Source organism: Tursiops truncatus, chromosome 1, assembly GCF_011762595.2.
Source record: "Tursiops truncatus isolate mTurTru1 chromosome 1, mTurTru1.mat.Y, whole genome shotgun sequence".
NCBI classification, from domain to species: Eukaryota; Metazoa; Chordata; class Mammalia; order Artiodactyla; family Delphinidae; genus Tursiops; species Tursiops truncatus.
The window spans coordinates 84,177,723-84,198,831 of NC_047034.1; the positions used below are offsets into that span (position 1 = coordinate 84,177,723).

General features: G+C 36.6%; 1 protein-coding gene across 5 annotated transcripts in view; it reads right to left on the reverse strand.

The window, feature by feature from the left end:
• Nucleotides 1-21,109, reverse strand: part of MAGI3 (membrane associated guanylate kinase, WW and PDZ domain containing 3) — a 267,622-nt gene that overhangs the window by 41,199 nt on the left and 205,314 nt on the right. For all 5 annotated transcript variants that reach the window (XM_033861658.2, XM_033861654.2, XM_033861659.2 and 2 more), the window contains 7 exons: nt 19,257-19,314; nt 14,930-15,024; nt 9,433-9,621; nt 6,397-7,002; nt 5,146-5,177; nt 2,938-3,094; nt 1,534-1,625 (listed from right to left, as the gene is read on the reverse strand). In XM_033861658.2, coding sequence (XP_033717549.1) covers nt 1,534-1,625; nt 2,938-3,094; nt 5,146-5,177; nt 6,397-7,002; nt 9,433-9,621; nt 14,930-15,024; nt 19,257-19,314 — 1,229 coding nt within the window. The remainder of the gene's footprint in view (nt 1-1,533; nt 1,626-2,937; nt 3,095-5,145; nt 5,178-6,396; nt 7,003-9,432; nt 9,622-14,929; nt 15,025-19,256; nt 19,315-21,109) is intronic.

The following is a 21,109-nucleotide window of genomic DNA, read 5'->3' on the forward strand; positions in this document are numbered from 1 at the left end:
AATAAAGGCCATATATGACAAGCCCACAGCTAACACCATACTCAATGGTGAAAGCTGAAAGCTTTCCCTCTAAAATCAGGAACAAGACAAAGATGCCCACTCTTGCCACTTTTATTCAACATAGTATTGGAAGTCCTAGCCATAGCAATTAGGAAAAAAAAGAAATATACATATGATGTCTTCTTTACACACACACACACACACACACACACACACACACACACACACAACTACTACTCAGCCAGATCACATGTTAAGCCACAAAACAAGTCTCAATAAGTTTAAGACGACTGAAATTATATCAAGCATCTTTTCCAATCACAATGGTATAAAACTAGAAATCAATTACAAGAAGAAAATTGAGAAAATCACCAGATGCGAAGATTAAACTACATTAAAAAGAATGAAATCTTGGTAACTGCGACAACACGGATGGACCTGGGGGGCATTATGCAAGGTGAAATAAGTCAGACAGAGAAAGACAAATGCTGTGTATTCTCACTTATATGTGAAATACAAAGAACAAAATAAATAAACAAACAAACAAAACAAAACTCCTAGAACAGAATGGTGGTTGACAGTGGAAAGGGGGTTGGGGGGAGGTAGGCACAAACTTCCGTTTATAAAATAAATGAGTCATGGGGATGTAATGTACAGCATGGGGACTACAGTCAGTAATACTGTAGTGCATATTCGAAAATTGCTAAGGGAAAAATCTTAAAAGTTCTTATCACAGGAAAAAAATTTATAACTTTGGTGACGGATGGTAACTAGACTTATCGTGATGATCATTTTGTGGTGTATACAAACATCGAATCGTTATGTTGTACATCTGAAACTAATATAATGTTATATGTCAATCATAGCTCAATTAAAAAGAAAAGAAAGAAAGAAAGAAAAGAAACAATCGAGGTATTTTATATTTGCCCTATGTAGGGCAACCTGCCTTAAACGGTCTCTGATGATTATTTTAACTGTAACTGATATGACTAATTAGAACACATTTATACTCTATAAATCAAATGTTCTAGTCAGAAATAGAAAGAAGCCCGTCATTTTAAAAGAATATTGTTATTCACCTAACTTCTAAGCATGATAATAACGTAGTCTTTCTTGATATTATACAAAAAAACTTTAAATATGTTCTTAAATTCTAAGAAGCACATTACTTTTTATCAAACTAAGGGCAAAACAAAAATAAACCCACTGTATTTGTTCTCTAAGTTTGAGTGAGAATCCTGTATAAATAAAATTCTAGATGTAAATGTTTTGCTAGTATAACCATTTATTACTCTAATTTACAGCTGACATATTCAGCTTTTACCTATAGTTTTAACCTCAGCTACACCAAGTTAACGGAGGTATTATGACACCAATAGAAATGAAGTTCTTCCTCATATTAATGAAACTGTCAGAGAAAACAAAATCTTTTAAAAAACCAAACCAAAAACAAAACAAAAACACCGTATTCTACCAAATCTCTGCTTAAAAGTTTTAACAGGAGCAGCCAAATTCCAAAGTATTTAAACTTACAGATTGGTCAGGTCCATCTCCTCCCAGCACTCTAAAGCCAAACCCTGATTCTTGTTTCCGAAGAAAAACATCCAAATCTTTGGTGTTTGGCGCTAAGGAAAACCAGAAAATAATAAATACAAACATACATACATAATACACACTTTATTCTAAAAGGATTAATAATACAATAAAATTCAATCATAAATCTCTGTTTTGTGCTCTAACCCAAACTTTGAATCAAGACTCCTTAGGAATATTTGCTCCCACTTCCATGCTCTCAGTATTACACGTCCATTAATTCTTGATGCTTTCAAATCAATGTTTCATCTTCCTAAATATGGCCTGGGACTATCGGACTATCAAGACAAAGATCTGTAACAGGTTAAATAAGTATGAAGGCAATTATATATAATGTTTTCACTTGTGTACATCTTTTCCAAGGTAGACCTAAATCTATTTCTAAAAATAAATAAATTTAAAAAATTAAACCTACTTAAATCTATGATTTTACTTTGGAAAAGATCTATCATTAGTAAGTAAATTAGTATGAAAATGAATTTCCACCCTATGCACACTCTCTTCTCATCATCTCTCAGCTGGACTCCTCGAAGGAGTCTACTCTACCCTTTGGTTTCCTCCTCAGATCACACACCCCTCTGATTCATCATCCTTCGTATCCCTGCCAGGAAAATCTTTCTGAAAGTCAAGTCCAACAATTTCATCCCTATGGTTAAAACCATTCTGTGGCTCTCTATCATGTATACCACTGTCTCCAGCTTCCTCCGAACGGCATAATCCGCCCTCCCCCTCTAGTTTCCCTTGCCAACCACACGCAGCTAAACTGAACTCTGTGCAGAACCCAGCCCATACAAGGTCAATGTGCACATGCTATTCCTTCTTTCTTTCCCTTTCATCTGTCTCATAAACACCTACCTCATTGTCTTTAAAGACTTGGTTAAAGCTTAACTTCCTATATGAAGCAGTATCTGACACTTCCTACTACCCACAGCCGTAAAACTGACCATTTTCTACTTTGGATCCCAATTCATTCAGTCCATCCTTCTATTACTGAACCTGTTAGGGGCTTATCTGCACTTATTTGTATATGTATTTGATTACCTCTTTGTCTTTTCCATTTAGGCTTAACCATCTTTTGGGGTGCGGGGCCTATGTAACCTATTACCTCTGTATTCCCATTACCTACTACGATGTTGGGTAGACAGAAGGCCCTTAATAATACATGGTTTTGAAGAAAATAAATGAATGAATGTTGAATATAAATGGAAGAAGCCCAAAGTCATAGTAAAATGGGAATGAAGGAATAACTTCAACATGGTTTTGAAAGATGGAAAAGTCGAGTTTTTAAGAAAATTCAAATTAATTTTGTTGCATGCTTTCCTGAAATATTCCACAACTACTTACGTTTATCTTCATATAAAGTCTTAGATTTCAGGTAGACCTCAGAAGGATCCAATTTCGGGGATCCTGACCTGATAATGCTGGGTGGAAAAGGCATAGGCTGGGGAATGGGCTCATTTATGGCCTCCAAACTTCCTGAATTTTCCTTTTTATCTGTTTTCTGAAATGGAAAAGGGCCTTACTTAGTATCTCGAAAAGCCAGATGGTTGATTAGTGCATAAAACTGTTGTCTGAACTGGGTATGTCAGCTGATTACAGTTGTGTAAGCAGCAGGGTCAAAGCCACAGCATATTTGCAGTCTTACAGGAATTCACTTTCATAGCTGTGTGTATTTGATTAAAACATATTTCACTTAAATTAGAAAAAGTTGATAATGATATCAATCAATTAGTCCTATGTTTAAGCAATTTTGCCCTTTGCTCCACCACCAAGACACAAATTGACTTTCAGAAGATAAATAAGGATACAACACAAGGCAGCACTTCCAAGTAAAGCAAGAGGGAGACTCTAAGAGAATATGTCCATATTCTCTTAGAATATTGATAAACCCCATCCTCCCCACTCACTGAGTTTAATTTTCAGTGAAGACGTTTAAGGTAATGTTCTTTCTAAGAAAATGAAATAGGAAGTGTTAACTAATTTAGGTTATAAAGATAACAGTGTAAAAACCTTCATGGCCAATCCAAATATATCACGAAAAAATGCACCATGCCTGAGAATCAGACAAGGGATATTTTCAAATGTTCCTATTCAGATAGAACTTTCCCAAAAGAATAGCTCAGTAAAATGACTTCTTTAATAAAAGTAAAAAATGAAATCCAATAAATAGCCTAAGAAAATAAATACTATGGTTTTGAGAACAGCTTGTTATCCTGAATTACGGTTAGAAGAGGGGGATTATAGACATTTATGATAAGATAATTAATGTGACTAGGATGCCGGAGCAGCAGCTTCTCAGGCAGGTGTGAGGGGACAGTCGCTATAAAGCGTTGTGCCAGAAGGGACCCTTCACTGACCCAGACCCCGTCAGATGGCCGGGAGATAAGAGCAGTCTCTTCCTCTTTCTCCCACATGGCCTAGGATTCTGTCAGAAGCAGTGGGAGGTCGTCTGAGACTTTCATCAATTATAAAACATTAGGGTCCCCATGGCTGCACTGGCATTCGTTACGAAATAGATAGGGTAGCACAGAAGTTAAAAATGAGTACTAGAGGGACCAGAGAAATGGAGAAATGGAGAAAAATACAGTGCAATTTTAACTGAGTAGGCAAAAAGAATTTCTGTTCACTGTTCACGTTGGACCTAACTGGTCCACTTTTCTATAAAAGTGCTGAGCGTTTCTTTCTGCCTGATCCATAAAACGGCCAATTTGCTGAGGATCCTATTTGGTGGGCTATGGAGAACTAATCCATTTTGTATCTGATGGTCTTTTGTTTAGCAGCCCAGGGTTTCTGGTTATGGAAGACCATCTTTCAACTATAAGATGACACACTCCAAATCAAGCAAAACAGAGCAAATGAGGATTTTATACACGATTGTCTTTATATCCATGTCCATATAATTGTGGATATTTAAGTAGCTACACGTGTACCTAGCACTGTTTCTTTCATACCATTATTTGGTGCGTCCTTTGTTTAGGTCTTATTCTCTACACAGGTCTTTAAATGGGCTAGTCAGTTATTCAGAAGAATGCCAGAGAAAACTGTTCCAGGTCTGATAGCCTCTCACTCTGATAACAAGCAAATTGAGCACAGAGGCCACAATTGCTCTAGAAAGTCCTGTTTAGGGCTAAACGTCAGAAGGTTATCTGAATGTGGGTAAGTTATAGTCCCTGTGAATTTATGTGAAACTACTACATCTTCCCTTAGTACATCTGCTCGAACATTTAGCTACTCCTTACCCTGTTCCTCTGAAACACAAAGAAAGTAATAGGACCCATCAGTAGGCACCTCAGTGTGTCCTAGACAGGACTATTGGTAGTACAGGCCTATCTTCCAGCAGAAATACTTAACCAGCAGAGCACACCTCCTCTATGGTCAGCTTTTCTAACTCACACGCTTCCCTCTGAGTTTCTGATACAAGCCCAGGGCAGTCTGCCTCTTGGCTCCTGCCTGTCTGTAAACGCCACCCCTATGAGCTGCCCTCAGGGAGGGGAACGCAGCATCTCTCTCCGTGTGTTCAGAAGAAGCATTTGAGGACCACAGTATACTCACCATTTTGGCAGTTTTAGTTGGTGAAGGAGGACCTTAAAAAAAATGAGCCACATTTTAAAAACAGAGGAAGCATTCCCAGATCACAAATACTGCTAATGTTTATGACAAAACTAGCTTTGACTTTTAGCAGGCTAGTAAATCATGTTCAATATGTTCTACGTGCCAGGCATTATACACGTATTTCATTTTTTATGACAATCCTAAGGCGTAAATGTTACTGCCATTTTATAGATAAAGTAAACAAAGACTCAAATAGATTAACATTACTTTCCTGTACTGCGGAACCAACCAGCAACTAGGCAGGAAATTGACATCCAACCTGTTTGACACCAAACCCTGGACTCTCATATTTGTTGGAACTCTGGATAATTCTCCAGCCCTCACGAAGAGGTATGAGCACATTCTACCATACCACACAGAGAAGAAACAAAAATAGTTCAAAGAAATGAAAATAATAAAAAAAAGCCCCAATGAAGTTAAACTGCTCATTTGCCTCAAAAATGAAAACTAAAAGCCAGTGAGATATATGTGAAGGGCTAAATTTTATTCTTTAAAATACTAGTCATTCATAGGTATGGATTTAAGAAAGCCCATTAAAACGCGACTTTGTGATTAGTCCTTGGAACTGCATTTATGTCTGGGAGCAGTTCAAGTCAGTTGATGACCTTGGAAAATAAAATTATATTTATCTCACATGAGCACTGTGGGGTTTAATTAACATTTATGGACAGATACTAAAGCTTAAGGTAAGAGCTTTATGAGCACAAGCTATCATGATTGCTTTTACAGAACAGATTAACACACCATCCAACATTTTGCTTATTCACAGAGATGCTAGCTCTTTCAAAACATCCTTGGTACATTACAGAGGTCCAGATGAAGTACCACTGCTTGAAAGAGTCCATTTCTATTATTGCCATCAACAGAGAAAATGGAATTAAGAGGATATATTTCATTTGAAGTAGCACAATGTTGTGACTCTCTCTAATCATTAAAGTCATAAATCAGATTTTAAAAAGAATATAGAGGGAAAGAAATCCATAATGGACACAAATGAAACCGCAAATAACTAAACAAACTGCTGCAAAAGATACTGCTTATGGAAGCAGTCAGACAGAACTTAAGGAAAATGCATACTAATTACCAGTTAAGTCTGCTGGGAAAAGAGATATTCTGACCTGTAAGGAAGGACAATTCACAGATACAAATGCATGAACAATGAAGATTTTTCCTTGTTGCGCTTTTACTCACCTCCTCTTAAGATAAGCAATGGTACATCTGCACCTACTGGAAACTGCTTTAGCACCTCTACCACTTGGAGATGTGTTAAATTCTGCACATTTTGACGGTAAATTTCCTTAATTATATCCCCTTTCTGTAGGCCTTGACACCACTGACTATCCAATATCATTTTCACCTTCTGTCCAGTTGGGCTGTCAGCAATGGCAAACCCAAAGCCTTTAGGGCCCTTGATCAGAGGGATAGTCACTAGTTCTGGTTGGGAGCTGCCTGACGATGCCATAGACGCTCTCTGCTCACTCAGATCTGATGGTCCATTGAGACGATCACTGATCAAGGCGTGCCCCGATTTTCCATTCTGGTCCAGAACCATTGCTCCTGACTTAAAATCCTGAGTATTCATGCAAGTCTCTCCCTTAGTTAATGACTGTCCATTGATGACAGGAGTAGCAGCAACAATGTCCACAACAGGATCTTCATTGTCATCAGGAAGTGGATAACCACGACATAAAGTGAGGTTTACATACTGATTGACGGGTACCAGTTGAAACATCTGGACAACATCTGCATGGGTGTGACCAAGGACACAGTTGCCATTGATGTCTACAATAACATCACCTGGTAAAACATAAGTCATGTTAAAAATATTAAAACCGTCAAATAAGTTAATTTTTTGTTGGGGGAGATGAAAATAACTGAAGTTTAGCATCTAAATTTGAATTTTGGAAACCTCTTACTGTTCATTAACTACTGAAAAGATAGATTTTGAACATCGACATGTCATTCTCCCTTCTGTGACTCCTCTCTAAAAAGAATATATAAATGTATACATTTTTAATTATCTTAGTTGCAAAGAGTTATGACCTCAAGCTAAAGTGAATCTTTAAAAAATTAACTGCAAATTCACATTATCATTTTTAGTATATCCTTTGAGTCACACCTAAGTGGTCACACAAAGCTAGGCACATTGTAGTAGGTGTTCAGTATATAGAAGAGTGAATAACCCCATTGGCTACTTGTACAAACAGGCAATCTTTAAATATCACCTTATTTCTTGATTTTAAGTAGCCATTGATTACAATGTACTTAAAAATTCATTCTAGTTTGAACAATGTAAGGCTGAAGATTAGAATAATAACTTATGAATGTATTTTCTTTTAGCATCTTTCCTTTTTGTGGATTTTTTCAGTTTAGTGTAATTTAGTTTTCAAAAGGAAAAGTAAGCAACAAAAGAATTCAACAGAAGCGAAGAATATATTATTTAAGATGCTGGAAATTCAGCTGAATTAATCCTTGTAAAAGTTGGTTTTGCTTTTCTGATTTTACATTATTATGACCACTTTGGTTGCAGGATTATTACCACTTGACATTTATCAGTTGTGTGTTTTTCTTAATGCAACTTTAGCTTTTAAAATTTGTCCTCTGATATCTCATCCATTTGCTGCTTTTATTTGAATACGATTATTTAAAAGGTTATTGCCAAATAAAGGTGCTTTAATTTGTTCTGATTGCATGTAGGCTTTAAAAAAATCAACATGAATGGTATTTAAAAACTAATGTTAGTCTGTGGAAATTTGTTGCAAAATTCAAGAAGCTATAGAAATTAGACTAATTAGAAACAAAGTTTTGGTTTTTCTTCCCCTGGTCAAAGTTCCCAGAATTTTAATGGAAGTATTATATTGTTATACAAATTAATAACAGTTTTAGACATATCTGAATCTATATTATAAAATCCTGACAGTATATACAATAGCTACAAGATGTGTTTCATGCACAAAATATTTAAAAAGTCAAAATTGAGGACTTAGGAAAAAACTTTACTATTAATTTTAATCTCTAGAGTTTGTGAATTTTATAAAGTAATAAAAGAGAGCTAAAAATAATTTTCTTTATAAATATAACATTTGATTATTTTAAGTTTTCTTGTTTACGTTTCTATCACCTAATTGGGAAAGCATAATATGAGAGAGCCCATATTCCAGTTAAAAATAAGTTGATATCTGCCATCAAAAGCAATGACAATTGAATCGCCCAAATGGGGGACATATTTACACAAAGTATGTGAAATAACAGAGGATTAGAAAAGTCTAGCAAACTGTAAGAAGCAACCTCAGTGGATTACTAAAATCTTTCTGGAAAAAAGTACTTAAGCCTTCCCCATAATCAGTAACTAGTCTTAAACTTCCTCTAACCCACTCAGCCATAAACACTGTCAGCCGTATAAAAATATCTAACAATCACTAAGTAAAGATGTTGGGAAAACTACGTAAAAGACAAATTTATACAGCTCTGTAAAAATAGTAATATTATTGTCTATAATTCTTAACATAGCAGTTTAATTTTACTAACAGCCACTAAGGAAGCAAAAAAAAAAAAACCCCAACTTGGAAAAAAACTGTGGGATATAACAATTTGTTCAGTATCATTATAAACATCACAATGAATCATTTTTCAAAAAAGATTACAGGTAATGTTAAATGACTCCAAAAGTACCCAACTTAATCAGAGAAAATCAAACTATCAAATAGTTTTCTGAGATGGTTAATAAATCTTTAGCTTAGTACAGCCAAAGAGTTATCTCAAAATATGCAAACTATTCAAAAAATTAATAAATTTAATGTTTTGACTGTTTCCACTTATTTGTAAAAATGACCCTCCTTCAAAACTAGCATGCACTTAGTTTAGAAGATAAACTATTTTAATACAGGAATCTCCCTCTTCAGTTGTATAATTTAGTTCTCTCTCTCTTTATTTATATAAACATATATACAGAAGTTTTATATATACTTACATACCTACTATATAATATTTGTTATATACGTTACATATATAATATATATATAACTTTTTCACTATAATTTTTGTTATAGTATCATAACTCTTTAAGTATTTCTTTTTTTTTTTTTTTGGCCACGCCTCACGGCATGCGCAGGATCTTAGTTCCCCAACCAGGGATCAGACCTGTGCCCCCTGCAGTGGAAGCGTGGAGTCTTAACCACTGGACAGCCAGGGAAGTCCCTCTTTAAGTATTTCTGAAAAATCTGTTACCTGGTGCAATTTTCCCATCCTGAGCTGCAGGACCATCTTTCAGCACATTTTTCACTTGTAGGAACTCATCAGGCCTATCTCCACCAATAATGGTAAAACCAAATCCCATTGTGCTTTTTTTTAATGATGCTCGAACAAGGATGCCTTTAAGCTGGGATGGATCTCGAGTAAAGTGTGATTTTTCCATATCTGTGTAAAAATGAGAAACAAGAATAATTACAATGAATATAGCCCTTGAAGCTAATCTCCAAGATAGTCTATATAACTTAAATATAACAAACCATAACATAACAGGAAAAAAAAGATAGAATCTAATATTATAGAACAGTTGGAATTTAATTTCATAAACTAAATCACTGAAAAAAAAAACTTAGCTAATGAATCATTTATCTTTTATATGACTCTTCTATGTCATTTGAAAGGTAAAAACATCTACTCTATCCCCTCCTCACTGCCTTGTTTGTACTTACTTTTTCTTATCCCAAAGAGTCCTTTATTTAGAAGTCAAAATGACACTCCTGAAGGGTAAACTTTATTATTAAATTCCTGAAAGCCTTCAGCACTTATTCAGATGTATATTTCATTTGAGTAAGCAGCTACTGAGGTCTATGCAGAAAACACTATACTAGGAAGATGAAGGCAACTGTCACAAACTTATAAAAGCGAATACATCGAGAACTTTTTATAATTTATGACTCAGGCTTTCTGCAGCCTTTAAGCTATATCTGATGAGAGGAGCAAATCCCTGCACTATCAGTATATAGCTCCATGCGTCTTTCCCTTTTACTCATATTTAGTGGAAACTTTAGGAAGACAAAAAGCACAGCTCCTCTGAAAAGCCTATTTTAAGAGGTTTCCCCAGATGATCCTAGAACTAAAAGTGATCTATATTTGCAAGTAATACCTCTCTTCTCTTCCCCAGAAACTCTCGCTCCTCTCTTCCACCGGCTGCCATTAGGGCACTATGAAAACCGTGGGGATCAAATTGTACAGATTCATAATCTACAAAGCATTGTTGAAGTTATCTTTTTAAAATACGGTTTAAACTTTTCTCACAAATCTCTTTTTTAACAGCTTTATTGAGATATAATCCAATAATGACAGAATTATACAAGTCAATGACGTGCAACCATCACCACAGTCTAATTTTAGCACATTTTTCTCTCCCTCCAAACACACACACCAAAGAAATCTCTCTGTCCATTAGCAGTCACTCCCCATTTCTCCCCAACCTGCAACCACTAGTCTACTTTCTGTCTATAGATTTGCCCAATCTGGACTTTTAATATAAATGGAATCATATAATATGTGGTCTTTGGAATGCTTTATTTCACTCAGCATAATTTTTTTGAGGTTCATCTGTGTTGTAGCATGTGTTAGGACTTTATTCCTTTTTATTGCCAAATAATATTCCACGGTGCAGATATAGCACATTTTAGTTATCCATGTATCAGTTGATGGATATTTGGATTGTTTATACTTTTTGGATATTATAAATAATGTTGCTATGAACACTCATGTACAAGGTTTTGTGTGGGCAAGTATTTTCATTCCTATTAGTTACATACTGTGAATGGAAATGCAGCAGTTACCATAAACATATCATAACTACGTTTAACATTCTGAAGGACTGCCAAACTTTTCCAAAGTGGCTGTACCATTTTACATTTCCACCATCAGTGTATGAGGGTTCCAACTTCTCCACATCCTTGCCAACACTTGTTACCGTCTGCTTTTTTGGTTATAGCCATTCTAGTAGGCGTGGAATGGTCTTAAACTGTGGTTTTGATGCTCATTTCCCTAATGACTCAAATTAACAAGGGTGACTTGCTTCATATTTAGATCACACTTAGCACTAATATCAAGCCCAGAGTTAATCTGTGTGTATCTGCTGCTGCCCCTCTTAGCAAAGTGTTCTAAGAGGCATGCATTAAACTTATTGGCAATTAGAAAAGAACAATCCTTGGGGCTGTTCTGTATGGTTGTATAGATTGTATAGTATGCATATGGCTCCTGCAAGAGGTAGGGCTGCCCTGCAAATACTGACAAAGGCAGGTTTGAGATAGGAGTGGGTGTACTTTGTTCATTATGTTCTTCCCAGATTTGCTAATCTCTTACAAATACAAGCACTTGACATTAAAAAAAAATCGGCTATTTTGGGCCTCTCAAAGGAGAGGACTAGACTCCAGACAGGAGTGTATTCACCACAGTAAACACTATTTTGTGAGGCCTCTGAGTTTGGCCAGTCAGGCTACTTGTGGCAATACCTCAGTGCGTTGCTGGCCCTTGACGAGCCTCTGACATTCAAACTAGCAACTCATCTCTGAACAAAATATCACTTAAAAAAATTATTTGACATGCTTAAAGCCTATTTAGTTATGTAAGCTGATTATGACTGCCCCCTAGTGTTGCCTATCAGATCATAGATAAGATCATGTAAGTACTGTGTACAGGTACTTGAGGAAAATATCTTTGATGAAATGTACCTTTCTCATTTTTATGTCAAATATTGAAATATTTCTGGTCAGCTATCCCATGCTCTAGTCCCCGTAAATATCAGAATAAGATGGGCATCTGAGGGATACAATAGAAAATCAGCATATAATATATGAGCTCCAAGATGTGCAAACATTAAAGTGGGAAGGAAAGTTTTGGTTAACACCTAATTTGGGAAAGTAGTAATAAAACAGCCAAAGCCAATTAGAAATTGGTCAAAAGTAGGTATTATCAGAATTTAGATATAGAAAAGTGAGAATAAGAAAAGCACAAAGAAACTATCATTGAGTCTAAGAATCCCGATTTTTTTTTTTTTTAACAATCCTGATTTTAAATCCAAGCTTTGTGATTTAGTTGAGTAATCTTGGAATATAATTTAACCTTTTTAAGTCTCGGTTGCCTCATCTATAAAAGGGGGGGGTAATAGTACATAATTCATGGGGTTGTTACAGGGATTAAACTAGGTGGTGCACAGAAAGCATAAGAAACAGTGCTTGATAAACAATAAGTGCTCAATAAATGTAGATAAACACAAACCCATACAGGCTGCCTAAGGAAGGAGGCTCACAAACTTGAGTACTTCTGTCCCTGTGGCAAGTATATCCCTGGGATGGAAGCATCAGACAATTGTAACTTGATGCCATCAAGGCATCTGGACGGGGAAAATAATATTAACAACCTTGCAGCAATATTTTGAGACTTAAATGAGATGATGTAATATAAAGCATCCAATTTAGCACTAGACTCTATCTCAATAAATGGTAACAATTATTCTTCAAGGACTAGCATAACTTCCATCACTTCTAGGAAGCCTTTCCTTTCCTCTCGCAGTGAGATTTAATTTCTCTCTCCTTTGTTCCAACACTACTGTTTGTATCTGTTAATATCATACTATACTAAAATTATGTGTCTCTTTCCCTGGCTAACTTGTGGGCTCCTGAAAGACAGATGCTGAGTCATTACTCTCTCATAGGAGAGTGTCTGGTTATCTAAAGTAATAAAACACATGGGTCCTGCCCTCGAGGAGCTTAGAGCTTAGTAAAGGAGAGAAGATCTTTGCTATGGGCCATGGAAGACATGGGCATTCAGGAACTACATGTTATAATACAAAGAACTCTGAATTTAAAGCCAGTAAAACTAGGTTCAAATCCAGACTTGACTCCAAATCACTCACTGTGATTCTAAGCAAGAGGCTTAATCTTTCCTGAAGTCTGTTCATGTGTAAAATGGGGACTCATGTTCCTCTGCAGTTAATGTCCTCTGGCTACCCCTTTCACACTCAAAGCTAGCAAAATAGTTGGCTAAACCCACTGTCTTCACTTCTACACCTCCCATTTCCTCTTTATTCTACTGCAGTTTTATTTCACTCTCCCCTTGCTCTTGCTAGAGTGACAAATGACCTCCACATTTTAAAGTCCAATGTAAAACACTTTTCAACTTTCATCTTTCCCGACTTTTCAGCACCATGTGACACAAATACTCAGCTTCTCTTTGAAACTCATTTCTTCTCATGGCTGCCTATCCTTACAACCTCATCTCTTGTTACTCCCCTAAAGTACCCTACGCGCTGGCCATTTGTATCTGTTCTCTGACCCCTGGACCACCATTTCATGCTTCTCTGATTTTATGTATTCTGTTCCTTCTAGCTGGTATGCCTTGTTGCTCCTCTAAAATTTTGATCTGCCTGACTTAACTTTTCCTGGCACTTCAAGACCCAGTTCACATATGTCCTCTGTCTCAAGGTTCCCCTGCCCCCTTGATTTCCTCCACCACAGCAAAGTTGTGCACTCCCTCCTTTATGCCACCACTGTACCTTGTACATCTCTATTAATAGCAATGAAAGCTATTGTTTATTGGTCACCATGTGCCAGACCTGTATTTGCAAGCACTTTACATGTATTGTAAGCACTTTACATGTATTAATTTGCATACTCAGAACCACCTTAAGAGGTAGGGACTACGATTATTCCTGTTTTGTAGATGAGAAAACAAAGAATTTAAAAACTCAACCAAGGTTACACAGCTGGGATTCAAACGTGCTCCGACCCCTGCTCATTCAACTACTAATACAGGATGACACCTATCACCATACAGTGTAACTATTAGTTTCCTATTTTAGACTGTGAACTCTTGAGGGCAAGACCTATCTGACTCTTAATCATTTTTTAATACCATGTACTTAGCAAAGCACTGGGCATATAGTAGGTGCCCCAAAATATTTGTTAAACTAAAAATATTTGTTAAATCAAATGCAAATCTTAAGGGAAGAGACTATGTTTTGGAAGAGTAGTTATAAGAAAAAACTGTTTCTCTCACTGGCAACAGAAGTGAAGAATCTAATAGATTATTATGATATGACCATATAGACCTTATTAATGACAGAGAGAGAAGGGGGAGGAGATGAGGAGGGATAAGTTGGACGTAAGAAATTTCTGGGCATCTTTTTCAAAATACACATGGCTAGGCTCATCAAAATCTCAGGACCTATGTATTTTTAAAATGTTCCCCAAATGGTCCTGATATTACTAATACCCTACCATCCCACTTGAGAATCAATGATGTAGGCAATAATACAGTGGATTTACTTGGTATTTGTTCATATCAGTTAATGAAGAATCCTGAATGGTTACTGATGTTAGATCTAAGCAATTAACTTGAGAGAAGCTCAGAATGAATTAAAGATCTAATACTGGCTTGGCCTTAAACACCAGGAAACAATCCAATCTTCAAATTAAAACCTTGCACCCATAACAAAGCTATTCAGTCCCTTCTGCCAACAATTTCATACTTTCTATATAAGCAGCATGAGAAAAGTCTCAGTATTCTCAAACTGTCCAGATGTTTTATTAAGATTATTCATACCTTTACAGTAACGGAAATTAGACATTCTCTGTTGAATTTTAAAGCCCCGACAGTAAAAAGTTCAAACTCACTTTTATTATTTCAGCATATAAGTTTCACAAGTTATTCTTAGAAGAGAAGATAGAGGTAAAAGTTCTACCTGGTTTTGAAGACCCAGTATCAGCCTGTCCTAACTGCTTTTTCCTTTTGGCTTCCTCCACTGGATTTTCAAACTGGGTTTTCTGGTTAAGGTGACTGCAAAACGTAGAAAAATATGCATTTCAGTTTAATATGAAAGAATTACATATTTTAAAATAGACTATCATAGATTAAGGGATAAATATGTACCCTTTACGCTATGGAACCCAGATATGCTGACAGGCCACAGAGGAAGAGCCTTCTGGCAACTAAAGAAGGTCCCGCAGAAGATGCCTAGAAGTCAAAGCTGCTGAAGTATTCACTATAGCTTCTTTATAAACGTTTCTAATATAGCTAATAACAGTTTTCAAAACTACAGTAGAAGCCCTCATATATGATACACTCAGGACTGTTGGTAATTAATCAGTTAATTTTTTTTAAGGCAGTTAATGGTAGGAGGGTTTTAAGGTTCTCTAAAGTGAAGCAGCCGTAAAGACACATTTGAAGAAATCTGAGTGTAGAAGCCTTCTAGAATTTTACTATTATTTTTCCAACTGACTCACCCACATCAATTTAGCGGCAACTAAGCAAGTGACTTGCTTTTTTTTCTTTTTTTTTTTTGCGGCACACGGGCCTCTCACTGTTGTGGCCTCTCCCATTGCGGAGCACAGGCTCCAGAAGCGCAGGCCCAGCGGCCATGGCTCATGGGCCCAGCCGCTCCACGGCATGTGGGATCTTCCCAGACCGGGGCACGAACCCATGTCCCCTGCATCGGCAGGCGGACTCTCAACCACTGCGCCACCAGGGAAGCCCAAGTGACTTGCTTTTATCAAACTGTATCACAGAACAACTCTCACAGTTAAATTTCTTCAAAATTATATAATAATTAGTTACATAATTATAACAAAAGTTTAACTGTTTTTTTATGATTTAGGAGCAATCACAACTGGCCCCTGAAAGCATACAAGTCTGTGGGGGAAAGCAGAAAAGCATGGGGAGACTAGAGGTAGGCCATTAGCCGATAGTATTCAATATACTAAGGGTACAGAGGGAACTGAGCATAGGTTATTCTGGCAAGTCAGTTAAGTGTAACTTGGTTAAGAATGCAACTATTGTACAAAAGATGTTTAAGACCGCAAATAGGGCTAATACAGAAGCAAGGGGGAATTATATTCTAGTACTTCTATAGTACAAATATATTTTAGCCAAATGAAATGCATTTTCTAGTAGAATCCATTTTAACGAGAAGTGACATTAGTAAATACCAACAATTAAACAACAAATCATGAGAATTTCAGATTATGATTGTCTTTAGATAGGCTGTTACAAAATCTATATGTAAATAGTCATATGACTTGGATATTTTCTTTACCATTTGTGAACATTAATGGTGATGGAGGAGGGGGCAGCAGGGAAAAAAACCAACCCTACAGCAAGGTATGCTAGCTTCTGAGTCTGCTTCTCTATGCCTTTTAGGCTTCTAGTGCATTATTAACCCTGCAACAGATGTAGGTATTTAGTTTCAGAGCTCTAAATATGGCAAGTTCTACTTGACACCCTTTGGGTTCTGATTTCACAAAAACTCAGGTATGCTTCTGCTTCTTACTATGAGGGGGGACCTTATCAACTGAGTTACTGTTTACCCCTCTGTGAAAATGAAGACTTCGGTGTTAAGTTAGGTACCATTTTAAAAGTTATCTGTTAGGTACTGATAATTTACATAGTCTTGATAAAATAAAACTAGAAACTGACACTTAGAAAAGAATAAACCTGTTTGGAAAGAATCCTGGCTCACTTTAACGTCATCAGCTAGAATGACTCACTTTGCCACCCAAGCATTAGAACATAAACAGTGGTAGTATACTCTTTGTTATGTGTGGTAGAAGAGAGTAGAAGTATGTGAATGAGTAATCCCTTTCCTGAAAATTCTTTGACAAATAATGTAAGATTTTAGTGAAGGGAGTAATTGCATCTGTAACCTTAGACTATCTAGATTAAAATGTCACCCAAAAAACAAAACAGTAAAAACACTCTCCTTTTCATTTAGTTACTTATACCCATAATATTATTCAGATAACAAATTTTGTCTTCTATAAAACCAGCTATGGGAAGTAAGAGAGAAGAATATGACAGATTATCAGAAAAATTAAACAAGGGTAGCAAACAAGCTTAATTAAATATATAATAAATAATTTGAAATTTCACCTGTATTAAAATTTTGTATATAGGAATTTAAAAAATTCACCTCAACAAACAAAATCATTATCCTTCACGAAGCGTTAAGATATTAAAAGCAGACATATTTTGACTTTGTCACCTGACTGCATCACGACAGTTAAAGCAATACGTTAAGACAACATTTCTAAATATATAAGCATTCTTATGGAAGGCCTACCATTAAATTTTGGGAAGAATTTTATTTTCAAAAATAAATTAATCCATTTCAGAATCTCATCTTCTAAAATAAATACTTACCAAAAAAAACCCCCTGCCATTGCAGTTGGTGTTACTACTATAAGGCTCCTGCCAAGAGCAATCATTGTGCCATCTGGTTTGACAAACTAAGAGAGCCAAAGAGTAGCCATTCAAGTTAACAGCTTTTTATCTCCATCAGTAAACTCACTGCAGATTACTACAGTCGAGATTCAAAGCCTAACTAATCTGGGAATCAAGCCACACTCCAGAGCTCAGCTGATTCCATACTAATGTGCATCTTGAGTACGGCCTGCTCTTTCTTAATCTAATAAATTACCCTCCTGTAAAATGAGCTCGTCTGGGAGCAATCATACAAAATCACATTGCTGCCACTGCTGTTGCTTCTAATCAGGCTACTTCACATACCTCCATGACAGCTGAGAGCAGGTCACTTCAGGATTTGCCCTAAAGCTGCTTCAATATTAGTATATCCTTGCTTAACGAGAACCCGATCATTTAGCCCAAGATTTTATAACAGGCAAATGTCTTTCACCTCTTGACCGTGTACTCAAATTCACTTGGAATGGATACTAAGAGAATGAGAATTATTATCTCAGAAATGTTCAGTAGTGTTAATGGCAAATAATGACTGATTGAAGCCCAATTTAAGTAGACTAACTCTTAGGGGGAAAAAATCTCACAATTCCTTTTCAGCTAGCCTTCAAATATTTCTTTGACTAGAAAAATGGTTAGTTTTTTTCTTCAAATTAAATATGCTTTAGAAAAAAAATAATGAGCTGCTGTGAACCTTTCACATCACAGTATTAGAAAGATATGAAATAACACAATGGAAATAAAATTAACATAACCTTTCAATGGAACCAAAATATTGACACTGTTAAGTTACATATCGGAGGGTCAAAATGACTCATTTTCTTAGGGTACAAGTTAGATTTTAAGAAATCATTCCAAAAATCCCTCTAACCACAGTGACTCAAGTAACAACCGACACACTAGGATAAAGACTAGCGTTGTAACAGGACTCAGAGTTACTTGCGCTAGGGAAGTGGCACTGGTTTGTGCCAACAAGTGATGAAAAGTTAATTAGCAATCATAAAACTAGAAGATTCTCATGTTTGCTATTTTTCCAGGTAATAATATTTTGCCTTTACTACCTTGGCAGTTGGTGCAGACTCCTAGTTCCCAGGTAAATAGTAACCTCTCTGATGCAATTATTTGCCTGGTACTAGATGCCTGAGGTCAAAATTCTATCTATACCATCTGGAGAGAAAGCAATCCCAACGATCATAATAATGTAGCAATTAGATAAGTGAAGAAAAGGGAAAAAAAAATTAGATGTTGATGTTATCCTAATTTCTCTGGCTAATATAGGCAGGTGTTTGATCCTCTACTCCAACACAGATTTATGTTAAATTTAACCATAACAGCTGTGTGAGAAGCAACTTTCACCCCCGCAAAGAGAACACTAACTTTTCCTTAATTAACTCCTTGAAAGAGAGAACAGTTTTAATGATATACTTCAAAGGTTTGGATCATTATGATACAATGCCCTTAAAGTCCTTTCATTGCTTTCAGAAACATGCAAGTATAGTGTTGAAAGTGACCTTAATAGTTCACCTTATTTCAGTCTTCTATCTACTACTTCTCTCTTTAGAGGCCACGGTAGTACTGATAACATCTCTAGCCATTACTTATCCGGGCAACTTCCCCCTGTCTCTCTATACTTACTTCAAAGCCAACTTCTAGGGAGCCTAGTCAGTGAAGTAAATGCCCACTGTCCCTACCTTCTCATTCCCCTAGTGGCAAAACCTGAAAGCTGGATTGCAGAAGCATAAAGTATTTCATTCATTCCCTAAAGTTGTGTAATGAAAGGAAAACACTTGGGAGAACATTAACTGAGGTAACAAACTTACTCAACATAGTAGGTCCCATACTGAGGGTCTTCAATTTTCTCCCAGCCATAAGGAAGTTCTGCAAATAAAAAAAAACAGAATTGAGTGAAATGCCAGTTTCAAAACCAACAAGAAAAGAATTTACAGAATGAATTTGTGTCTTTTATTTCATTACACTAATATTTGGGAGACAGACGGAAAGCTGAGGGCTCACTTTCAAAGAACAAACACAGTTTGAGTGGTTTCTTCAATAGCTAGTGAGTATCTCGGCAAGTAATCAGAAGCACAGAAGAAAAGATGACATTAAACTCAAAGGTGTTTATTCGAGGGGCTTCCCTGGTGGTGCAGTGGTTGAGAGTCCGCCTGCCGATGCAGGGGACACGGGTTCGTGCCCCAGTCTGGGAGGATCCCACGTGCCGTGGAGCGGCTGGGCCCATGAGCCATGGCCGCTGAGCCTGCGTGTCCAGAGCCTGTGCTCCGCAACGGGAGAAGCCACAACAGTGAGAGGCCCGTGTACCACCAAAAAAAAAAAAAAGGTGTTTATTCGAATCACAAGCCATAAAATGCTAATTATTTAAGAAATCACCTGGTATATTTCTTTCATTTAAAAAGCCTGATAACAATGGCGTGAGACACACCCTGTAGTTCAATACAAGCAGCAGCTGCATGTTAAATTTTTCACTATTAGACAAAGGATTTGTCAATTATTTCAGTTATCACATTCTGACCCACTTCTCCCCCCGGGAAAGTCCAGCCTTGGATTTTTGCCATTTCAAGTGGGCAATCTAGATTTGCTTAAAATCTAAGAAAATACTTACTGTCCCTTGCAAGAGCTTGATCTAAGTATCTGAAGGAAAATTTATTTAACTACACAGTGCCTTGTGTAGAATCTATATTTATGTATGGTTACAAAGAAATACCTTACGTGGGATTATTATGTGTTATTGCAAGTAAACTGACCAATAAAATATAACCAGAAAAACTGAAAGTAGTTGAATTTCTGATAGTTAAAAAAAAGTCTGGTCTTTGCAACGTAAACTGGCCTTGTCAAGAAAGAATCCCCTTTCCCTCCCACTCTGTTTTCCAGGGTAAGGCTGCTGAAGAATCATTTTATTAGTCAGACATGGATTAAGTTGGCAGGAGTGTTCCTACCAGGTGGATTTTATTGCTATCAATTATGCATAGGAGCCCAGCAAGAAGGAATTTTTTTTTTTTTGTTACACGGGCCTCTCACTGTTGTGGCCTCTCCCGTTGCGGAGCACAGGCTCCGGATGCGCAGCCTGGAGATGCGTATCATCTATAGCTGCATATCACAGGATAGATGCATATCACAGGAAGAATTTCAATGATCCCAGATCCTTGCATCTTCCCATATATAGAAAGTACTAAGACCATTAGCTTGAGATGTCTGTTCTTTGTGATTAGCGGTCTTTTGCTAAGATGTATGCTTGACTGCATGAATTTCCCAGCTAAAAACTCACGTATATCCTGGCTCCTCTCCTACCTCTTGAAGCAGTTCTCAGAGCTCCTGAGGCGCTGTCTCCTGGGCTATGGGCCTCAGTAAGACCCTGAACAAAACTTAAACTCATAACTCTCATGTATGTTTTCCTTTAAGTCGACACTAAGCAACTGTTACATGCATATAACATGGATTACATCTGTTGGATTATATCTGTAAAAAAATGCTCTATAATAATATTACCAAAGCATTAGCACTGAGGATCTTTCATGAGCTATTTCTCTTTAATAGAAATTTTCTTGAAATAACATAGGAACTCAGTTGTGCTGTGTAAGGATGACTTCTGCAACTGCACCACAACTGGATTTATGCTTTTTAAAAAATATATATTTATTTATTTTTATTTATTTATTTT